The 18,062-nt window shown below is 43.9% G+C and overlaps 1 protein-coding gene across 1 annotated transcript in view; it reads left to right on the top strand.

The window, feature by feature from the left end:
* The first annotated feature begins 6,545 nt into the window (after positions 1-6,545).
* The window catches only part of SCPEP1 (serine carboxypeptidase 1), a 35,605-nt gene continuing 24,088 nt past the window's right edge, over positions 6,546-18,062 (top strand). The window contains exons 1-4 of the mRNA XM_036879748.2: positions 6,546-6,652; positions 9,158-9,306; positions 13,979-14,068; positions 17,611-17,766. Of these exons, the coding sequence (XP_036735643.1) occupies positions 6,592-6,652; positions 9,158-9,306; positions 13,979-14,068; positions 17,611-17,766 (456 nt within the window). The 5' untranslated portion in view covers positions 6,546-6,591. The remainder of the gene's footprint in view (positions 6,653-9,157; positions 9,307-13,978; positions 14,069-17,610; positions 17,767-18,062) is intronic.

Below are 18,062 nucleotides of genomic sequence, written 5' to 3'. Positions count from 1 at the left end.
TAGAATGGTTATATCCTCTTCTTGGACTGAGCCCTTTATCATTATGTAGTGTCCTTCTTTATCTCTTGTTACTTTCTTTGTTTTGAAGTCTATTTTGTCTGATATTAGTACTGCAACCCCTTCTTTCTTCTCACTGTTGTTTGCCTAAAATATGTTTTTCCATCCCTTGACTTTTAGTTTGTACATGTCTTTGGGTTTGAGGTGAGTTTCTTGTAAGCAACATATAGATGGGTCTTTCTTTTTTATCCATTCTATTACTCTGTGTCTTTTGATTGGTGCATTCAGTCCATTAACATTTAGGGTGACTATTGAAAGATATGTACTTATTGCCATTGCAGGCTTTAAATTCGTGGTTACCAAAGGTTCAAGGTTAGCCTCTTTAGTATCTTACTGCCTAACTTAGCTTGCTTATTGAACTGTTATATACACTGTCTGGAGAATCTTTTCTTCTCTCCCTTCTTATTCCTCCTCCTCCATTCTTCATATGTTGTGTGTTTTGTGCTGTGCTCTTTTTAGGAGTGCTCCCATCTAGAGCAGTCCCTGTAAGATGTCCTGTAGAGGTGGTTTGTGGGAAGCAAATTCCCTCAGCTTTTGTTTATCTGGGAATTGTTTAATCCCACCATCATATTTGAATGATAGTCGTGCTGGATACAGTATCCTTGGTTCAAGGCCCTTCTATTTCATTGCATTTAATATATCATGCCATTCCCTTCTGGCCTGTAGGGTTTCTGTTGAGATGTCTGATGTTAGCCTGATGGGTTTTCCTTTATAGGTGACCTTTTTCTCTCTAGCTGCCTTTAAAACTCTTTCTTTGTCCTTGATCTTTGCCATTTTAATTATTATGTGTCTTGGTGTTGTCCTTCTTGGATCCTTTCTGTTGGGGGTTCTGTGGATTTCCGTGGTCTGTTCGATCATTTCCTCCACCAGTTTGGGGAAGTTTTCAGCAATTATTTCTTCCAAGATACTTTCCATCCCTTTTCCTCTCTCTTCTTCTTCTGGTACCCCTATAATATGGATATTGTTCCTTTTGGATTGATCACACAGTTCTCTTAACATTGTTTCATTCCTGGAGATCCTTTTGTCTCTCTCTATGTCAGCTTCTATGCGTTCCTGTTCTCTGGTTTCAATTCCATCAATGGCCTCTTGCATCCTATCCATTCTGCTTATAAACCCTTCCAGAGTTTGTTTCATTTCTGCGATCTCCTTTCTGGCATCTGTGATCTCCGTCCGGACTTCATCCCATTTCTCTTGCGTATTTCTCTGCATCTCTGTCAGCATGTTTATGATTCTTATTTTGAATTCTCTGTTAGGAAGACTGGTTAGGTCTGTCTCCTTCTCTGGTGTTGTCTCTGTGATCTTTGTCTGCCTTGTTGCTTTGCCTTTTCATGGTGATAGGAATAGTTTGCAGAGCTGGGAAGAGAGATGGCTGGATGAACTTCCCTTCTTGTTGGTTTGTGGCCCTCCTCTCCTGGGAGAACAGCCACCTCTAGTGGCTTGTGCTGGGCAGCTGCGTGCAGACAGGGCTTCTGCTTCCTGCCCGGCTGCTATGGAGTTAATCTCAGCTGTTGCTGTGGGCGTGGTCTGGTTCGGGCCTCTGCTCCGAAATGGTGCAGTCACGTTGGAGGGGGAGCGGCCTGGAGGCTATTTATCTCCCTAAGGGGCCTCCGAGCTCCCTGCAGCCCATGGGATTAGGGTGCCCAGAGGTCCCCGGATTCTCTACCTTTGGATTAAGTGTCCCGCCCTGCCCCTTTAAGACTTCCAAAAAGCACCCGCCAAAACAAAACAATGACCACGAAAAAAATATATATATTTTTTTTTAATTAAAAAAAATAAAAAATAAAAAATAAAATAAAAAATGGACACTCGTTTTTCTTTATTCTCCGGTGCCAGCCTCAGGCATCTGCTCACCAGTCTTGCTGCCCTGTTTCCCTAGTATTGGGGTCCCTATCCCTTTAAGACTTCCAAAAAGCACTCGCCAAAACAAAACAGAAAAAAAAAATGGCTGCTCGCTTTTCTTTTGTCTTCCAGCGCCAGGCCTCCGGTGCCCACTCACTGTTCTTGCTGCCTGTTTCCCTAGTATCCAGGGCCCCCCGCGCACGCACTGTGTCTGCACTCTGGTCCGGATGGCGGGGGCTGGGTGTTCAGCAGTCCTGGGCTCCGTCTCCCTCCCGCTCTGCCTATTCTTCTCCCGCCGGGAGCTGGGGGGAGGGGTGCTCGGGTCCCACGGGGCCGGGGCTTGTATCTTACCCCCTTTACGAGGCACTGGGTTCTCTCAGGTGTGGATGTGGTCTGGATGTAGTCCTGTGTCCTCTGGTCTTTATTCTAGAAAGAGTTGTCTTTGTTATATTTTCATAGATATATGTGGTTTTGGGAGGAGATTTCCGCTGTTCTACTGACGCCGCCATTTTGGCTCCAATTTCGGAGCAGGGTTTCTTTAACTTAATAAAAAGTTTATTTTTGGAGCAGTTATATGTTTATAAAAATTGAGACTAAAATATGCACAGCTTCCTGTATATCCTTGGTCTCCCCCCACCCTAACCCACATACTCAGTTTCCCATATTAACAACTTGCATTAGTGTGTTTCATATTGTTACAACTGATGAATGAATATTGATAACATTAAAAAACAAAATTTAATAGATCTAATTGGCTTTATTAAATGATTCTTGCTTTGTGCAACATCCCATCTAGCAAGTAGATGGGAGCTCCACTGAGCTGCAGATAAAGAAGGGTTTTTAAAAGTAGAGAGAGGGCTATTTTAAAAAATAAGAAATTTATTAGCCAGGAATGGATTGTTTAGACAAGGTCGCCCTTCTAAGGGTGAAGGTGTCTCTCAGGAATTACCTCCAGGGAACTCCAGTTTGGCTGGTCAAAGGTTATATTCCTGAGGGGGCTGAAACTGTAGTTAGGTTAGGCATTAAATTTTGGTTTACTGATGTAGGGCCTTAACGTAAATGACTCTATTTTTAGCCAGCAGTTTTCTTTTTAACAATACATTATTATTAACATGTACTGTTACCTCACTGTTGGCATCTCTTGATTGTTTTTTTTCAGTTTGAGATCTTCTGGTGCTTGGTATAATGAGTAATTTTCAATTGAAATCTGAACATTTTCAAATTAAGTTTTGAGACTCTGGATTTTATTTATGCTGTTTTAGCTGCCTTTCTCTGACACTGTTCTGGGGCGGGAGGGGAGAGGGTGCTCATTACCACCAGGACGATAGTCCAGGTTCCCTACTCGGGCTCTGTTGACACCTGAAGGCAGGAGCTGGGGGAGCTTCTTGTCACTGCTGCTCTGGTGGGCATTTCATGTAGAAGGTCCCAGACCAGTTGACATGTCCAAATGAACTCAACCTCTTTAGTCGCTGGTTCCTGACGTATTTTTATTTGAGTTTGGAAATTCAAGAAATAAACTGTATTCCAGTGCATTCTACGTAACATTAGAGAGTTGAATTATTATTCCTTTTGTTGCACCTGCAAAGAATTTAAATTTAGAAACTGAAAGTGAAACTGAAAATCGGAAGCACAAAAAATCCCTCTGGCCTATCAGGGTTTCACTTGCTTCTAAGAATGATTTCCAGTCCATTTCTTCTCCCATATTTTCCAGTCCTCACTCAGCTTTGTCAAGTAGATTTACATCTTCCTTCTCCTTGACGATTCTAGTTCGTTACTGTCTATGTGAGTTTTGGTAGGTAGTTGCTGTGGAAATTAGCCACATTCCTTCAGGTGATTAGTTCCTTCAGTGGGTTAGCTCTGAAGAAGAGGAGGGACATTTTCATTGCATCAACACAAAACCTAATGTAGCACAGATCTGGTCATGTGGCTGCCTGCCCAACCCTCTGCCCAGAGGCACATCACCTGTGTGAATCCTATATTCCCAGCATGCTACTCGCTGTTGTGCTCAGGATTCTGCATTGTGATCCAGACTAACCCAAGTCCCTTTATACTTTATTCCCCAACAACACCCAGAATATGGTGGGTGTCCCAGGCTCTGCACATACTAGAAAAATAATTTATCCCAAACTTGGAAGAAGGCAAAGTGACTGACCTTCTGATACTAAGGTAGAGCATTTTCTAATAAGCCAGGCACATGGTTCTCATATGATACTCTCAGGTACTACACACTATGCATTTTTTTTTTTTTTTTTTATGGTGTGATGGGAGGCACTGATGGGACTTTTTCTAGTCATTTCATTTCTATATCAGACAATGAATAATCTTTCCTCTCCTTATTGATTTTTTAATTGTAACTTTATCATATACTAAACTTTTATGTCTATTTTGGTACATAGGTGTATTGATTTTTTATTTTTTTATTTTTTTATTTTTTATTTTATTTTATTTTATTTTTTTTAATAATTATTTTTTTATTGAAGGGTAGTTGACGCACAGTATTACATTACATTAGTTTCAAGTGTACAACACAGTGGTAGAACATTTATATACATAATTTGAGGTTCCAGCTATCACCCTACCAAGCTGTTACATTATCTTGACTATATTCCTTATGCTATACATTACATCCCGGTTACTTATTTATTTTACCATTGGAAGTCTGTCCTTTTTTTTTTTTTTTTTTGTGAGGGCATCTCTCATATTTATTGATCAAATGATTGTTAACGACAATAAAATTCTGTATAGGGGAGTCAATGCTCAATGCACAATCATTAATCCACCCCAAACCTAATTTTCGTCAGTCTCCAATCTTCTGAGGCATACCAAACAAGTTCTTACATGGAGAACAGATTCTTACATAATGAATAAGTTACATAGTGAACAGTACAAGGGCAGTCATCACAGAAACTTTCGGTTTTGCTCATGCATTATGAACTCTAAACAGTCAGTTCAAATATGAATACTCATTTGGTTTTTATACTTGATTTATGTGTGGATACTACATTTCTCTCTTTATTATTATTATTTTTAATAAAATGCTGAAGTGGTAGGTAGATACAAGATAAAGGTAGAAAACATAGTTTAGTGTTGTAAGAGAGCAAATGTAGATGATCAGGTGTGTGCCTGTAGACTATGTGTTAATCCAAGCTAGACCAGGGCAATAAAACATCCACGTATGCAGAAGATTTCTCTCAGAACAGGGGGGGTGAGGTTCTAAGCCTCACCTCTGTTGATCCCCAATTTCTCACCTGATGGCCCCCCTGCGACTGTGCCTGTCTTAGGTTGTTCCTCCCTTGAGGAATCTTACCCGTCTCTGGCTAACCAGTCATCTTCCGGGGCCATACAGGGAAACACTATGCATTTTTTGTCGTGTACTTTTGAAGCAGAGTATTCAAAAGTGACCCGACCCTCATACAGCCCCCGCATAATCCAGTTCCCTAACTCAGCGAGTTATTCAGCACACCCTCATTTAAAAATGTCCTTTAAACACAAATACGCACACACAAAAACATCTCTACCATCGTTTTCTTCTCTTCCCCTTCCTCTTTAAAATGACTGTTGTGAAGATGATGTTAACAACACAGAACAATGCTGATGAAAATTATCAAAAGAAAAAAATAGCATTTTTACAATTGTATATAGAAAACTGAATTAGAAGACTGGAGGAAAAAAATATCCCAAATGCCAACAATGGTTATATAGGATGTAAAATTTTTTTCAAATTTCCAAAACGTCCATAATGTACATAATTCTAATATATACTTAACTGCCTTGTTACCATTTTAGAGAGTTCAGAGCTCTCTACAAAGGGCCCAAATGCACCTTAGTTTTCTACCTCCTTGACTGGGCCATCGCAGGTCCATGCTGCGCTTGGTAGTCCTCCTGCAGCCCAGAATCGGGGGTGTGGTATGGAGGGTCATGCCTAAGATTTCCAAACCCAGGGTGGTGATAAAAATATAGAAGTCAAACCCTTGGAATTGGGTTTCAGATCCCAACCTGCCAATCTCCAAGGTCTATGGTCTTAAACACTCTGCCTTAAGGAATAGTAGACAAATTTATTAAGGAGATGAATAAAGATGGGGAGAAATAAGTACTCACTGCCTATGTCAGGCTCAGGGATGTGCCACTGATACTGAGACCCCTGGTATTGATTTCTTGGGAATTCTCCCTGCCAAAAACAAATAAACTTTATGTATGTAATTTTATATGAAAAATAACTTTTAAAAAAAATCTGTGAAAATCCAGAATTCAACAGTTTCCAAGAACCAGCTGATTTGGGCTTAATCTGATATGGGGCAGATGCAGCAGTTTTTGAAATGCCAGGCCATTTGTTGGAAAGTAAAAAGCTGGATGCAGCAAGCAGGCTCGTCCTCCTGGTTATTTCTCCGTAGCGTCTCAGTCCTGTCGCACAACCTAAGTCAGAAAATGCATTAAACGTCTCTTACTCTCTGCTCTGACCCCAAAACCGCCAGGAACGCCATTGTCGGGCGGACAGAACACTTGAGCACTGTTCCATGAGCCCGCCCACGGAGCGCACGCGGGTAATGCTAGCGGCTCGCCCGCAAAGGCCCCGCCCCCAGACGGACCAGACGGACAGGGCCCCGCCCCATGCCGCCCCCGCCCGGGCCCCGCCCGCCGCCGTCACGTGGTGGGGCGTCTGTCCAGCCTGCCGCAAATTGCCGCGCAGTGTTCGTCATGGAGCTGGTGCTTTCGAGCTGTTTCCTGGTGGTGGTGCAGCTTCTGGGCCTGAGCACGGGTAGGTTCGGGCAAAAGGTACCTCGGCGGCCGTTGCCTACTCCAAGGATGAGAGCCTCTTAGTGAGTTTGTGCTTTTTAAAGCAAATCTCTTTTCCCCGGTTTTTACCTTGAGTAATTACATTGCTTGTGAATCTTTTTTTCTTTTTCTTTTTTTAAATTGAAAGTGCTTTTTCTACCCATTTTTGGTTCCGGATGGTCTGGTGCCTTTTTCCTCCCTATGCCTACGTAGCAGCAGTTGTGCAAAATATATGATTTGGAGGAACAGCTGATCAGTTGAGGTTTCTAATATCCTAAGAAGACCACCTGCCTTTTCCTGATGTTACTGGCTGCTAAGTGAGATTCGGTGTTTTTACTTTGAGCTGAAATTTGCAGTCCAAAAGACCCTGGAAAATACTACCACAAAGTGCATGTTTCATTGAGATAAGGCCTTTCTCCCTATGCTTGATCACAACAGACAAGATAACATCTCTCCCACCACAAATCTTGGCAAAAGCAAATTCACTTTTAATAAGGATGACTTGTATTTTTTTCTTTCAACATAACATCCCCTGGTCTAAATTCAAACTGAGAATTTGAACGGGCCTCAAACTTGCGAGTTGCTTAAGAGTTCTTGTTTTCCCTTTTGTAAAATGTGGATCTTCTGGCCCTTCAGCTTGTGTCTGGGAAATGTTGTCAAATATGTTGCCTCCAAAGTTTTTAACTGTGGTCAGTGCCTGGGGAGGGAGAAGTGCCATGGGTTAGGTCAAAAGGGACCTGAGCCTTATCTGTCATTTTCAAGGAGACGGTACACCTGTGTTACTTGTGTATAGACCTTATAGCCACATCTATAATACTCTAGTGGTTCTGTTTTGTTCTTCAGGCCACTTGCTGAAGGTTCTCCTCATCTCCATCCTTACCAGTTACGAACCTGCATTGTCTCATCTACTTCCTTATATTCTCGAGACCAGTTTTTGTTCTTTGACTTGCCACTGGGGCTTGAAATTAAGAAAGGAGGAAGGGAAGGTAGAGAACTCCAGTCACCAAGGGTCACCTCTCTCATCACATTTTAACATCAACCTTTTTTTTACCCCCAGAGTGGTATTTGAGAAAAAAAGATGGTGCCTTGAAAGTAGTTACTTTAGCAAAAGTGACTTAGAAAATGTATTTAACCCACTCTCCTTGATACATGTTTTGCAGTGCTAGAAAAGTTAATTAACGAAAATTGGAGTTACAGGATTAAAGCTGGAGGGCTAGATCCCCATTTTACAATAGGGAAAACAGAACTGTTCCGCAGCTTGCCTAAGGTCACAAGGCAAGTTCGTGGTCAGTCCGAATTCTCAGTTGTTGATTCAGACCAGGAGATGTTAAGACATATCTACAGGATGGAATGTATACATGGCTTTCGATAAATTTTTTGTCAGACTGCCTTCCCTGAAAGTTACGCCACTGTTCACGCTGGTCAGCAGTGCTGAGGGGCATCTCCTGTCTCCTTGTGGACATCGAGCACCTGCCATCATTTTTTGTCTGTCATGAAAATGAGCAAAGATTGTGTAGTGACCTCATTGCTTTAATTTTCATATCTTTGAGTATTAGTGATGTTAACCATTCTTTCACATATTTATCAGAAATTATTTCCTCATGGCCTTTACCCTTCCAACTATTAGAAACTTCCCTTTCTTAAATGGTTTACATAAATAAGGAAAATTAACTTTTGTTATATTTGTTGCAGATCTTTACCCATATAACTATTAGAAACTTCCCTTTCTTAAATGGATTACATAAATAAGGAAAATTAACTTTTGTCATATTTGTTGCAGATCTTTCTTTGTGGTCTGCCTTATTTTTAACGTACAGAAATTTTTTTGTACAGAAATATAGTCAGTTTCTGTCCTCAACTGTGTTGGTATTTTCCTTTGTAGTCTCTGGGGTATGTTTACATCATTTCCTCATCCAGAGGTCAGGAAAGTATTCAACTATGTTTTAATGTTACTTTTAATATTTAAATTCTAAAATTGAAATACTTAATCTGCTTGGGGATTATTTTGGTTTATAACATTAAGAGAGGACCTACATTTCTATTTTTTCCTTCAAAAAAACCTAACAGTTGCCCTGGCATAATAGAGTCAGATCTTGGCTCCAGTCATTTGTGATGCCCTTTAATCATCTATTAAATGAGATACAAAAACCAGCATGTTGCCTTTTGAGATTTTTTTTTTCTCCCAAATATGTAAATCTCTCTTCTTTAAAACAACTGCAAAAGTGTTTCACACTTATGGTTAAAAATCCAAATATTACAGAGGGTGTAGAGGAAAAAGTCAAAGCCCCCCATCTCCTATACCACTGTTAAGTTTGGTTTGTTTTTTTGTAACTGAGGTGGTTTTCCTTATCCACGATATATTAGAATGAGTAAACTGCCTGAGATATAAACCAGATCATTTCTAGCCTAGCATAGCCGTATCTACTGGGCTTGGAATTTACCTGGACATTAGACATTCTTCAGGAATATCGAATTGTTCTTGTTTCAGGTGCTGTCATTGACTGGCCCACAGAGGACGGAAAGGAAGTGTGGGATTATGTGACCGTCCGGAAGGATGCCCACATGTTCTGGTGGCTCTATTATGCCACCAGCCCCTGCAAGAACTACTCAGAGCTGCCCCTGGTCATGTGGCTTCAGGTAAAATCGGCTTCACTGCCTGGCCCACTTACCTACCACTTTGCTTGTTCTCAAGTGCTCACAGCTCAGCAGTGAAGGACTGATCTGGCCCAGCAGCCAGCTCGGGGACTCCTATGCTTGGGTTCATTGTCCTTTGAGGCAGTGGTGTGCCAGGGAGGCCAAATCAGAGAGGGCGGGATTTTAGCCTTTTGGCAGGGTCCTTTTATATTGAGCCCAGACAGCAGCAGGACCCTTTATTGGAAGCTCCTGAAGATACCATTGACCATATGCTAACAGAAAGTCTTTTGAAGGTTCCAAAGCAAAGAGAGGAACCCTGACCAGCCCTCCCTCTCCTTGTTTTCCCAGTCCTTTCCTAGACCTTAACTTCTTGTGCCCAGAAAAAGCCAGTCTTTTCAAATGACTCAGCCTTTTGTATATTCATGTTAAATATTGAGCCTTCTCCTTCTCTATAGATGTCTTTGCACTCTAAATTTGGGCTTTGATTGTAGAATGGAAGGCAGGAAACTGGTTGAAGGATATTTGGAGTTAGGCAGAGGATCCTTCCTTGCATATCTGAGATACCTGTCAAAGGTCACACTCACCAAGAAGATCAGTCTCTAGGGAGGAGTTGAAGAACATGGTCTTGCTTCAGTCTCTAGAAACTGTAGATATGGCCTAGATGGGCCCCCAGGTTGCTCAGCAGGAAATAAGGTGCCCTGGTGTTCACCTCCATGGGACACAAATGTCACTTCCTCAAAAAATGTTTGTATCACAAGCAGCCTCCTATTGCCCCAGGCTTCGCCTCCTGGGTTAGCCCGTGCAGACTTCCTGGTGAGAGAAAGCAAAACTGAGCAGTTTGCAGGGATGGGCCTTTCTCTGTTAGGATTATCCCAAGTGTCTCCCTTGAGGGCTGGAGGTGAAGCTTAACCAAGGGTGCAGATGTGAAAATGTTTCAGAGGAACCAATATATGTAGCCCAGGGAATTTCTGTCCACCTCTGGGGTGGCTGGAGATGAAGATAAACCCGGTGGTCAAGGACTGGGGAGAGCAGTGCAGTGGACAAGGCCAGGTCCTCCAGTCAGGAGACTGCAGTTCTTGATGCCTTCCTGCCACTTAAAGCTATGGGAAGACACTTCCCTTTTCTGGGCTTTCTAATCTTGGGGATTTCAGCGGTTTTCCGACTTCTTTTTAATCAACAGAATTTTTTCCACCCCCAAGTGAAAGCTAACATAAGGGCCAAAGCAAAAGAAAGCAGAAGCCCTAGGGTGGGGGTGGGGTGCCCCATCCCATCCTTTCATCCTCCCCTTTGTCACATGCTGCCCATGGGGCACTTTCTGGGCTCTCGGGAGCGCAATTTGAAAACCACTGAATTTCAGAAGTTGCAAACCTTTCTTTTGGTCTATTGCTGAGTGGAGTGGTTGTCCTATTTGAATTAATTTCCAACATTTAAAAATCAAGAGATTTCCTTTTTCTAAAAATCAGGAGACTTAGCAATCCTTAGCAATCTGGGCGTGAACTTACTATCCCAAAGCTGAGTGGCTTGGCTGCCTTTCAGACAGGGCAGGAGCTCCTGGAGGAGGTGGAGCCCTCAGATTCCTCTGCTCCATGCGGTGCCCAGGCACTTCCTGGCCCCCAGAGTTTGTGCCCTTTGGTTAAGTTAACGGTCTGAGCTGAGATGCTCTTGAAGGTTATCGGCTGGCTGGCTAACTAACCTGCTTTTCATTTCCTCAGAGCCCTCAGAGAAAAGAAAAATATATAATATTAAGGACGAAATAATCAATTTAGATTAAAAGGAGATCTGTTTTAGCAGTCTGCCGAGGACCCATGCATAAACTTCTCTGGGCAGGTCTTGAGAATTGAGGTTCATGTCATCTGAGTGAAGTAACACTGAGTGGAATAGTGAGCTATTTTTGGTACACTTTGAAGCCATCTAAGCATTTAAGTCCATCCACTGACACCTTCAACCATGTTTCAGTCCCTGGATAGCGCTGGGCCATGGTAGTATGTCATCCCAAAGTTCTAGACAAAAAAGATCCCGCTGCAGAATGCTTCTGTACAAAGAGACCAAAAGCATCCTTCAGCCAGCTTCTTGTTGCCATTGGGCTGGGGGTGGATCACCTCCTGCTGCCAACCATGGCTTATCAGAAGCAGAACAGGAAATTGAGCTTTTTCCTCAAAGACCAAGCCCCCTAGGATTCCTGGCTTCCCCCCTGGCCCATCTTAATAAGCCCACTGGGAAAAGGGGCCCAGCACTCACTCGAGGGTACATACTTGCTGGGTTTTTTATTTTTTACTTATTGCATTATAAGCATTTTTCAATTTTTCAATATAGTTTTTCATAGTTTGTGATTGTACATGGCAGTTTCACATTATATCCTGTAGACGTCATGATTTACTGACCTGTTGCTCTACTGGGGGACATTGGGGCTGAGTCTTTTTGCTGTTATCAATACCACTGTGATGATCAGCTCCCTCCGGTTTGTGAGTTTTTTCATACTGCGTTAGGAAATCTTAAGATACAGAGTACATGTAATTACAGGGATTTGTAGCCTCCTGATTTTGTAATAGGTAGGTTGGTGTGGGTTCAAAACATTAGTTTCATAAAGACCTTCCCTTTTGGGGTCCTAGTTACCCAAGTGCTGATTTTATGTATCTTTTTCTTCTTTAGGTTTTCCAATCCAAATTGCCCTGACTTCTGTTTGGCTTGAGTCATTCCCTTCTATCTTTGCATATCTCCTTTTCCTATCCATCTTGCTCATGTGCAGTGAGGCAGTAGCCTTTTTTATTTTAAGGCCCTTGACTTGTCCCTTCATCTCAGTTGGTAATGCTTTTATCAAAGCCTCCTTGGCTCTGGTGGCCCCAAGATTTTGTCTGGAAAAGTACCGTCTTACCCCTGTCTCCTGAAGGGCCTCCTCCCTCTCTTAGCCCTTCAGAATCCATAGAAACTGCCTCTCACAGCTGGGGCTCCCAGCACCATGCTTCCACTCAGAATCCTGCTTTACCTTTGGCCCTAGAGGCCTGGAGTATTGTGTGCTCCCTGCCCTGGGACTTTTATGTCAGCCTCATTGTATCCTGGGGATCGACTTGATCCAACTACCCCTCAGTCTGGGCCTCTTGCTAATCTTCAGAGATGCTGAGGAGAGGGTGGTAGGGAGGAGAGTCACTAGCTCCAGGTCCAGTCCTGGCAGAGCCCCTGATTACCACATCTCTCTCTGAAAGGAAAGGGGTTAGACAAAGTATTTTGAAGGCCAGTGAGCTCCATGGCAGGCTAGGGTTCAAGCTTGGAGAATAGTAGGTAGGAAAGTTCCCTCTGGGGCCTTTTCCTTTTAGAAAGACTTCAGTTACTAGGGGGGGTTCAGTACAGACACCCCAGGTTCACTGGATCTGTTGCCGGGTAGTTGTGTCTGGGGGGGTCTCTCCCTGTGCACTAGGTGAAACACCAGGTGAAACCTCAGCCTGGATGGGGGAGGGTTCTTGACTCTGATGGAGAAAGAATTCTTGAGCAGGTCAAACAAGCGTAAGTAAGGAAGGAGTTCATTAAATTGAGAGTAGCAGGGAATAGAGAGAGAGCAAGGAAGAGCAGAGAAAGAAAAGGGAAGCTCGTTTAACTTCTCCTTGGCATAGGGCAGATCCCTTGCCAACTCCTAAAGCCAGGATCACCTGGTATCCAGGATCTGCTTGGATCTGCATGGTGTGGTAATGAAGCCCCTTCCACCCCAGGATATGGGGGAGCTGCAGAGCACTGGATGGAGATTATGTTCTGAGAACTTCCCAAAGGCAAAGAAAGATTTTTGGGCAGGCTACGAAAGAACTTGATCATACAGCTGCAGTCCTGCTGGGTCACCCAGGTGACGGGAACGTGCAAGCCTAAATCAGAGGTCTCAGCAGCACCTCCCTACTTGTCTGAAGTAGGACAGAGAGAGTGAAGACTTGTGCTTAAGTCTAGAGAATAGAATGAAATAACATAGTGACAAAGACACCACTGGAAAAGCACAGAGACAAAACGCAGTAAGTTGAGCAGTGAGAAAGCTTTATTTAAAAAGTATACACTGGAGGACAGGGGAGTGAGGGCAGCCTCAGAGAGAGGCACACTTAAGGGCCTAGGATTCTCTTTTAAGGCTTTCAAGAATGGGGCAAAGGGTGGCGGCACAGGAGGGAGGGATGTGTAGGTTTCATATGTGGTCTCATGATGTCTCTCTCTGGTGAGAGACATTATGTTACCATCCAGTCAGTCCTCTAGATGTTGTGTAAGATAAACTTAACACAAGAAATTAATAGATCCTGTTCTTCTCCAAGATAGTGGTTTCCCTAGAGCATGTTCCCTGGGAACATATCAGTTAGGACTGCTTGCCCTGCCTTAAGGTAGGGTGGGTTATTGTCTGATTACCAAAGAATATATTAGGAATCTTACCTCCTAACTCCCTGGTTTTTAAAATGGAATCTTAGCCTTAAGATGGAATCCCTCCTGTTCTTACTATACTGTTCATATCTCAGCATTTTCATCAGAGGCAGGAAAAGTTCATTATGATGCGTGTCCCATGTCCCTGCCTTACTTAGAGCAACTGTGCCTTTTGTTTAGGGTTGACCAGCCATCACAAAATCCTAAATTGTAGTAACTGTGCTTGTCATTGTAGTGACTGTGATTGGACTAATGTGTTCTCTGGGTTTATTTCTGTTTCTTTTCTCTTCTACAGGGTGGTCCAGGTGGCTCCAGCACTGGATTTGGAAACTTTGAGGAAATTGGGCCCCTTGACAGTGCTCTCAAACCACGAAGAACTACCTGGGTACAGTGAGGATGGCCCCTAACTGAAACTGCCACATGGGCTCTCGGAGGCTGAGCCTTACCAGGCCCTGCCCCATTCTGGGTAGAGCCACAAGTTTAGCAATCCTGCCCCACAACCCTTTCCTGTTCTCAGTGTGTCCTGGGGCTGTGGGTATTACCACAGGCTTCTTCTCGAGCCAGCTTCTTAATTTCTCAGGACAGCTTATCCCACACTGGTCTCTCTTGCCTTTCCAACTACATGACCTTCCCTTCACTTGTGTGCAGAAACCTATTCTAGCAGATACCCTGGACCTGTCATTTCCTACATACAGGTCATCTCTGCAGTCTGACACCAGGGTCCCACTCTCTGGTCATGGTCTCCAACCCTTTCCTCTCTACTACTCTCCTGTGTTGCTTCTTGACTTCCTCACCTCAAACCCCTTGTCCTCTGCCCTTTTGATGTCTAGCTCTCTGCCTATTTCCCCTATTCTTAGCATCACTTCCTACCCTGACCCTCTCTCCAGTCAGCCTCCCAGTACTGGCTCCCCATCCTCCTCCCATCACAGCCTCGCCAGGCCCAGCCTTGGGTCAGTCCCAGTCTGCACCAGCTTGGCCCCTATCCACAGGCTGCCCAATACTGGTGGGCAGAGCCACACTGTCAGCCGGGTGGTGCTGTTTCCCAGTTGTGGCTTTGCTCTGGGCGCACAGCCACCCTTTGCTCTCTGAGCTCCTGCTCTGCTCCTCTCCCGACAGCCCCCTGCTGCATATGTTCTCCACTATCCTCGGAGCTCCTACTGCGGCCTCCCTCCCTCCCCAGGAGCTAACCTATCTCCCTGCCCCACCAGCAAACAGAAGCCATCACACATGACCAGCTGTCCTCACTAATAAATGTATTTGCCCCTCTGCCCTTTCTTACTATCCTGCCCATCTTAGAACAAAAAGCAAGGGTGTGCTCTGTGAGTCACTTCCTCCCCAGCTCCACTTCGGGAGTCAGCACCTTTCTGTATCTTTATGCCCCTTAGCTTTCTTTTCCTGGACGTGCCAATGTACACAGGTCTTTCCCAACCTAAAAACAAATTCTCACCTGACTACACAAGCCCCTCCAGCTCCCACCCTTTCTTACCAGAATTCTTTGTGTTTGCTCTTGCCTGTTCTTTACCTCCTGCATACCCCTTAGCCCAGAGCTTTCCCACCCAGGGGTCTGGGCACAGGAGGAAGTAGGTGCTAGCGAACCCAGAGCGTTAACTCTAGGATTATTTCCTCTGTGGCCACGAGGTTGCGAAGCACTGCCCTAAGTCACTGCAATCTGTCCCCATAACTCTACTCGAGCTGTTGTCCCTGAGGCGAGCTGGCTTCCAAGTCCATTGGGTGCTTCTTGGGATTCATTTTCATTGACTCTGTGCAGCACTGTTGGTCATTCCCATGTCTTAGATGTTGCTATTTCCCAGGACTGTGTCCTCGGCAACTTTCCCTCCTATGTCTTCTTTGGGCAACTCCATCCTTGAAAACTGCATAAACGGTGCAAGGAAGGTGACTCCCAAGTCAGTATCTCTAGCTCAGAACTTTCTCTTTTGCCCCAAAACTATTTGCCACTTGTCTCTTGGATATCTCCATATGGGTGTCCCTCGTACAACCCAGTTCAGTAGAACCCCAGGCGGTGCTCATTATTCTGTGTCCTACACCAGACCCTTTATCCACCCACAAAACCAGCCAATTTCCACTCAGGTGCCTGAGCCAGAAACTAGAGCCATCCTCGTCTTCCCCTGCCCCTCATCCCTGTTGTCCAATCAGTTTTGCTTGAAAATGATTTCCTAAAACATAGCTTTATTGATATATAATTCACATGCTGTACAACTCACCCATTTAAAGTGTATACGATTCAAGGCTTTTAGTATATTCAGAATTTTACAGCTATCACCAGTGATTTCAAAACATTTTCATACCCTCTCAGCCCACAGAACCTCACACCCCTTAGCTTTTACCTCCAGTTTCTCCTTAGGCAACCACTGATCTACTTTTCTGTGTCTATAGATTTGCCTATTGTAGACATTTTATGAAAATGGAATCTTACAATATGTGGCTTTTGGTGTGTGGCTTCTTGCACTTAGCATAGTGTTTACAAGGCTTGTCCATGTAGCATACATCAGTTCTTCATTCCTTTTTAAGGCCGAGTAGTCTGTTGTGTGGATATATCACATTTTATTTATCCACTCACCTGTTATGGCACTGGCACCCTTTGGCTCTTGTGAATAGTGTAGGGAACACTGGTGTACAAATATTGTACCTCTGTTATCAGTTTTTGGGGGATACAGACATAAGAGTGAAATTTCTGGGTCTTGTGGTTGCTCTGTGACCCACATATTGTTAGTGTTCTTCATCATCCCTTTTCCATCCCCTCTAGAGGCTGCTTTCAGAGTGTCCCCCCACCCTGTCCACTTTCCACACGCCAAGGGAGTGGAAACTCTACAGTGCAAATCAGTCCTTAGTTTAACATCTTTCAGTTACCTGAAGGATCAGATCAGATTCCTGGGCTTAAGCTGGCCCCTGCCTACCTCCAGCCACATCTTCCAACATCTGTCCATGTGCACTCTCCCTTCAGGCCTCTGCATGGGCAGTTTTCCTGGTTGGACTTCATTCCTTCGTCCATGCATTCACACCTCCCTCACCATACTCATATCTATATTTAGAACTTCTTGAGGACTCAATGCAGGATCACCTTTTCCTTAAGGTCCCCTCTGAGTCCTTTGATTTTTATCTATCTCCGTACTAGTCTAATTTAAGTGCATCTTACTTACTCTTGCCTCAGGGTCTTTGCACATGCTGTTCCCTTGGCCTAGAACACTTCCAACTGAAATTTCACTTCTGCTTGCAGGAGCAGAGTGCCTGACTGGCTTGTCTCCAAACCTCTCAGAACTGAGAGGGTAATACAATTGGGAAAAAGCCTGAATGAAAAGTGAGGAGACCCAGGCCTTATTCCAGATTCTGCCATTACCTGTCCAACTTTGTGACCTTGGACAAGTACTGGGCCCTTTCTGGGCTTTAATTTCCTGATCACTAAAGGACATGGCAGGACTGTGTCATCACTAAGGATCCTTCTAGATGTAAAATTCTATAACCCTAAGCCCCTTTGGAAGGGGTATAGATTGTATATCCTTGTAGTATAGAGGAAAGCCAAGCCAGTGTGGAAATTGGATTCATTTTGAAGAAGACTGTGTGGTAGTAAGACCTTGGATGTACTCTTAGTGCTTCAAGCTCTTGCTCAGACTGACACTGTGTGGTTCTACCTGCACTGATTATTACATTTAGGACATCTGCAAACTGTTGGAAGTGACAGCTTAGATGCTTTGTCCCTATGTATATGTCACTCTTCCTTTCTTGCTGCTCCTTTTCTTTTCATAGTAGCCTATGTCCCTGCCCCTTATTTTTTAAAATGCTTTTAGCAATAGGATTATAACTACACTGATACCTCACAGGTGTGGTTTTTATTGAGCTTATATGAAATGATCAAAAGATAATTGGTGCCTGACCAACTGATTGCAGCGTTTGATTTTCTGTGGCGTGTAGCTCCAGTCGGCCAGTCTGCTATTTGTGGATAACCCTGTGGGTACTGGGTTCAGCTATGTGAACAGGAGTGATGCATATGCCAAAGACCTTGCTACTGTGGTGTCAGACATGATGGTTCTCCTGAAGACCTTCTTCGATAGCCACAAAGAATTCCAGGTGAGCAGTGACTCAGGAGCAGCTATGCACGGGGCTAGCAGTTGCAGCACTAAAGCTTCAGAATAAATTTAAACTTCTCCAAGAGTTCAATGCCCAGCTGATTCCAGAGAAAACCTTTTTGTGCCCAAGAACAGGCTGTGGACTTCTGTTTCTATCATCCCTAAACATGGTTTTTTGCTTGAAAGAGTGACCCTGGAGCCAGTATTCTACTGAGATAGAATAATCAGATATGGGGGGAAAGACCAACAAAATCAGATTTTTTGGCCAGGCCTTACATGCAGTAAACATTCTAATTT

The sequence above is a fragment of the Manis pentadactyla genome, chromosome 4 (genome assembly GCF_030020395.1).
Source record: "Manis pentadactyla isolate mManPen7 chromosome 4, mManPen7.hap1, whole genome shotgun sequence".
NCBI lineage: Eukaryota > Metazoa > Chordata > Mammalia > Pholidota > Manidae > Manis > Manis pentadactyla.
The sequence above is the reverse complement of the archived record's forward strand: the minus strand, read 5'-3'. Positions and strand labels throughout refer to the sequence as shown.